Here is a 4,677-nt window from a genome sequence, read left to right on the forward strand (position 1 = left end):
AACTGCATATGAGACATAGTGACTCCACCCTTAACTGAAAATTCAGTAAGCGTATTGAGTTACATAGCTTTATTCATCAATTTAGTAAAAATTTCTGCAACTAGAATGAAACGTAAAGGTTGAAATCTGCGTGTCGAGCTACCTTTGATAAGTAACAAGTGTTGCACGGATGATATAGACCAAGAAATCCAGTTTCTCCGCTTAACGATCTACCTTTAAATTTCTTCATTCACTTTCTCGTAACGTTGTTTCTCTCCTATTTATAAATTTTTCATTTTTCTGTTTAAAAAAACAAAGATAGATTCTGACACGTAACTATATGATAAATGTAAAGTATCGGCCGACTTGTAAAAAAGGCAAAAAAGATAAATAAAAAGATATCGGTCGGCTTGTAGAAAAAGACAAAAAATAATGAAAAGGGGCGTTCCGAGAATCGAACTCAGGACCTCTTGCACCCAAAGCAAGAATCATACCACTAGACCAAACGCCCTTGTTGTTTGGAATGTGCACACAAAATATATTTATACAAATTTTGTGATTCCAGTTTTTGGCTACCGAAAAGAAATTTCCCCCCATTTTAGACAATTATGTCAATTTCCCTCTTTCAACTCCATTTTTTCCCTCTCATAAATCCATATCTCTCTCGCACAGTCTAGTTGATAGTAAATTCACACAGCGATGTCAACTAACCAAGAAGATTTGGATCTACTCCTCTCACTTGATGATGATAAGGTATTAGAAACTCCACCAGCTTCTCCATCTACGTATCTATCAGACCATGGATCTCCAAGGCAACAGCTTCGGAACTCGGACATGTATATCTTCAAAGATTCTGTTAAAGATTACTTAGAAACTGAACCACCTGTTGCCAAGAAAGCAGCTCCTAAACTAAATCGATCAAAGACTTCCATCGACGGTGATGTCGAGAAGTTTTCAGGTTTTCGGATTAAGTAAGTCCAAATGAAACCCTAAATTTGTTTTTTTTCCAACGGGTTTATTGATTTTTCAGAAAAAATATTGGTTTTTGTTTAGGAATCTATTGGTCTCCCCTGAAGAATTGAGCAATCATTTATCGGACATTCGATTTGTGCGGTTGCCGGCTATAAGGTATCTATTCAATTTAAACCGGTTTTGTGTGTAGTTTATACCCAGCTACTTAAAATTTTATTTTTTGGCTGATCAGGAATTTGATAGTTGGAGATTCAATTGCTGGTAGCTGGGCAACCATTGGTGTATTGTCAGAAAAGGGAGCTCCGAAATTGAGTTCTAATGGGACACACTACTGTATATGGAAAATTGGGTGTTTGGATGAAAAAACTCTTTCTGTATTCATGTTTGGGGATGCTTATATTACATTCTCCAAAGAGCATGTTGGAACAGTTTTCGCGCTGTTCAATTCTAAAGTTCGCAAGGATAATGAGGTATTTAATTAATGCTTGATGGAGTTTGAATCATGTCTTTCTAAGATTTTGGAGTAACTAAAAGATTGTCGTTGGTATTGTTGCTTGTTTAGGGGAGTGGGTTTTCTCTGAGTATATTTTCAGCTGGTCAGATTTTAAAGTTGGGTACTTCAGTTGATTTTGGAGTTTGCAAGGGTCAAAGGAAGGATGGGGTTGCTTGTACCATGGCTATAGATAAGTATGTTATTAGTGGTTTGTTTTCATTCTAAGTACTTTGTTGGCTTGCGTTTACAGCAATGAATCCATTTTTATTGCTTAAATCTGTATCTTGTTTCAATAACCCTGGATTGGAGAGTTAGCTTTGTCTATTCTTTGCACAACTCATACCCTGATTGAACTCATCTTTCCACGAATAAAACGTTATACAGAGATCACATGTGTACCCTTCAAAAACAGTTTAGGCTATGAAAAGTGATCCTTGGAACAGTATATTTACTCCATTTTCATGCTTCTTCTGTTTAAATGACATAGTTTTGTGTATTTCTATATTTGCAAAAGGTAAGAATACTTGAGCATGCAAGTTTCAATGTCCTTTAATCAGACAATTCTATGTTGCATGTTACCACGTGAATGCCTTTGGGTAATAACTAATAAGTATGGCGTGACAAGATGTATTATGTATACCAACTTGACCACGTCATCCTTAAATGGCGGGGAAATGCCCCTGATATATGCTTCATGCTCGAAATTTCTCTAGCATCAGCTTGTAGTTTCCTATGGAGGGAAATTAACTGACCTGTATAGTGTTATACATGTTGGGATCCTCCTTTTAGTTGTCACCTTCCTTGTGAACTGTAAAAGATATGATAGCTCTGTGGGTTTGAATAGTGTTATACATGTTGGGATCCTCCTTTTAGTTGTCTCCTCCTTGTGAACAGTAAAAAATATGATAGCGCTGTGGGTTTGAATATTGCTAATGGTCTGTTTAGTGGAATGATACTTTGCAGGATAAGTCTATAGTTTGTGGTTTTATAGAGACTACCAAAATCTGGAGTTTGAAGTGTTTTTGAGAAAATTGAGCTGATGGTGTAGGTTTCCTCCATCATCTCACGTTGTGCAGAAAATAATGAGGAGCAAAAAATTTAAGCTAACAATTGCATGACACGCGGATTAGATTCTAAGATTACTGTAGTAGAGTTGGGAATCACGAAGAGTAGTCTTAGTGGTTGAGACGCACTGTCTATTCTGATATACCACTTTACATCTCATCATGGTAGCATCTTCTGTACGTAGTTTTAATCTGGATTTACGCTTACCTGTTACTTTCGTGTTTGCAGGCGCCAGGGGGTATACTGCAAGTTCCATACGTCTGTAAGAATGCTTTCTCATCCAACACGATTGTTATAGCTAAGTGTTTCAAATGATTAGTATTAGTAATATACTCTCGTTATGTTTCTTGGTAGAATGCATCCCAGAAATATACTGTATCCCGTGGTGAACTCAAAGGAGGGTAAGCTATGCTGTTTCTGTTCCTTCATCTTTCTGTGAAAAGGGAAAACATTCAGATTATTTGCTCCTCATTTGTTTGTCACTAACATTCATGGGTTTATCACTACAGGAACTTGAAGACAGGCTTTAGGAGTTCCTATCAGCCAGAGGGTGTTTACATGGTTGATCCTTTTAAGAGAGGGAACACGAAGAAAACAGTGCAACCCCTTAAAGTGTTGTCCGTGGATGGATTAAAGAAGGCCTTAAGGTATACTTCATTACCTCTCTCTATTTCCCATTCCTTCACACCCGACATGGTCTTGTATGATTGCCGAAATGTAACTGAATGGGTTCTTTGGGAAATTTCAACAGTAAGGCGGGTAAAGTTACAACTAATGCACACTCACAAGGAATACGGTTTCTAACACACGTCACAGGTTTGAGCTCCTCGTATCTTGAATTTCTGCCAACTTTCGTTGAGCCTCCATGAAGCCCTCTTAATCTGTTATGCCTTTTCAGTGAAAGACAAACCAATAGAGCAGAACGGAGGATCTTTAACGTCAAATAATCAACAAAAGGATATTAAATTTAAAGGGTAATATCTCAATCCTTGAAAGAAAAAAAAATGTTGTGTATATGTTTCTGAATATCAGTATTGTTTATCTGTTAACTGAAACTTTGCCATTTTACTTTAGGTTGTCATCTATCACAAAGTCCTCTCCAAATGCTACAATCAGAAAAGACCAACCCGGGGCAAAAAGAACGAAAACTGAAAAGTATCCAATCCCTCCAATCAGAAAAGACCAACCCGAGGTGAAAAGAATGAAAACTGAAAAACCTAAAGAGAAAATGATTGAAATAGACATTTTTAGTTCAGATGAAGAATAGTAAACACAACCCAATGTAAGTTATGCAACCATAACTCTTACTTAACATGGGCAACTTCGCCAGTCCTTGAGGTTTCATTATCAAGTAATAGTTGGAGATTTTTGCTGGTGATGATCGATATCTCATACTAATTTATTATACTTTTGCTATAGGATTCAATCATAAGGAATGTTCAATTTTGGTTCATCTAAGTTAACACTTGAAGATGAAGTTATGAATTTTCCTATTTATGCCGACCTTTTTGGTTCTAACATTGTAATAAGAAAAGGGACATTAACAAACTTTCATCGAAAGAGCATTTCTTATCATTTCAGCTAAATCCAGTTTATTTCACAATAATGCGCCATTGAGTATACTTTAATACATCGTTGGAGTAACGTAAGGACGAGGTTGCTCATTTTATTTGAAACATAATTTTAGAATACTCTAGTGTTGATTTAAGAGAAAGGTGGAATTAGTAAGGATAATCATTCTGCTGCTTTACCTTAAAAGCAAGAAAATTTCTAGCTTTATAATCCATCCTAAATCTAAAGAGACATTATATTGTACTATTTCAAAGTATCTAGCTGTTTTTATAACTAAGATGAATAGAATACAAACTAGATTTGTACCTGCTTGTAATTATTTTTTGTTCTTGGATGCTGGCTAGGCCTACATTTTGATGCGAGAGGACATATATGATAGAGGTCCCCTAGTCTTTAGTTTAGTCTTTACAGGAAATCATGTTGATGGAATCTCAACAAATGCGAACAAAATTACAAAGCTTTGAATTCGAAGGTTGTTATCTAGTTAGGAAGAAAGTTGGTGACCAACTAGGCACATGGGGTTGTTATTATAGGGTTCATCAATCCCACCATGTGCTTCCTAATATCAGCTTCATTATATTACTGATTTGTGGCTA

The 4,677-nt window shown here is 36.2% G+C and overlaps 1 protein-coding gene and 1 non-coding gene across 4 annotated transcripts; one reads left to right on the plus strand and one right to left on the minus strand.

The window, feature by feature from the left end:
• Positions 1 to 418: 418 nt before the first annotated feature.
• TRNAP-UGG lies at positions 419 to 490 on the minus strand. Its single transcript has one exon. It is a non-coding gene; the product is annotated as a tRNA-Pro (tRNA).
• Positions 491 to 583: 93 nt separating this feature from the next.
• On the plus strand, positions 584 to 4,084 carry LOC113286069 (protein MCM10 homolog). Of its 3 annotated transcripts, XM_026534788.1 has the most exons (11): positions 584 to 950; positions 1,033 to 1,107; positions 1,184 to 1,421; positions 1,514 to 1,638; positions 2,738 to 2,771; positions 2,864 to 2,910; positions 3,019 to 3,156; positions 3,261 to 3,325; positions 3,408 to 3,483; positions 3,584 to 3,791; positions 3,929 to 3,944. In XM_026534788.1, exons 1-10 carry the CDS (start codon positions 679 to 681, stop codon positions 3,774 to 3,776), a joined length of 1,263 nt encoding a protein of 420 aa, XP_026390573.1. In that variant the 5' UTR covers positions 584 to 678; the 3' UTR covers positions 3,777 to 3,791; positions 3,929 to 3,944. The 3 variants fall into 3 exon arrangements, with proteins under 3 accessions (XP_026390573.1, XP_026390572.1, XP_026390574.1); XM_026534787.1 differs by having other exon boundaries at positions 3,584 to 4,084; XM_026534789.1 differs by having other exon boundaries at positions 2,876 to 2,910; positions 3,584 to 4,084.
• The last annotated feature ends 593 nt before the right edge of the window (positions 4,085 to 4,677 follow it).

The sequence above is a fragment of the Papaver somniferum genome, chromosome 6 (genome assembly GCF_003573695.1).
Source record: "Papaver somniferum cultivar HN1 chromosome 6, ASM357369v1, whole genome shotgun sequence".
Lineage (NCBI taxonomy): Eukaryota > Viridiplantae > Streptophyta > Magnoliopsida > Ranunculales > Papaveraceae > Papaver > Papaver somniferum.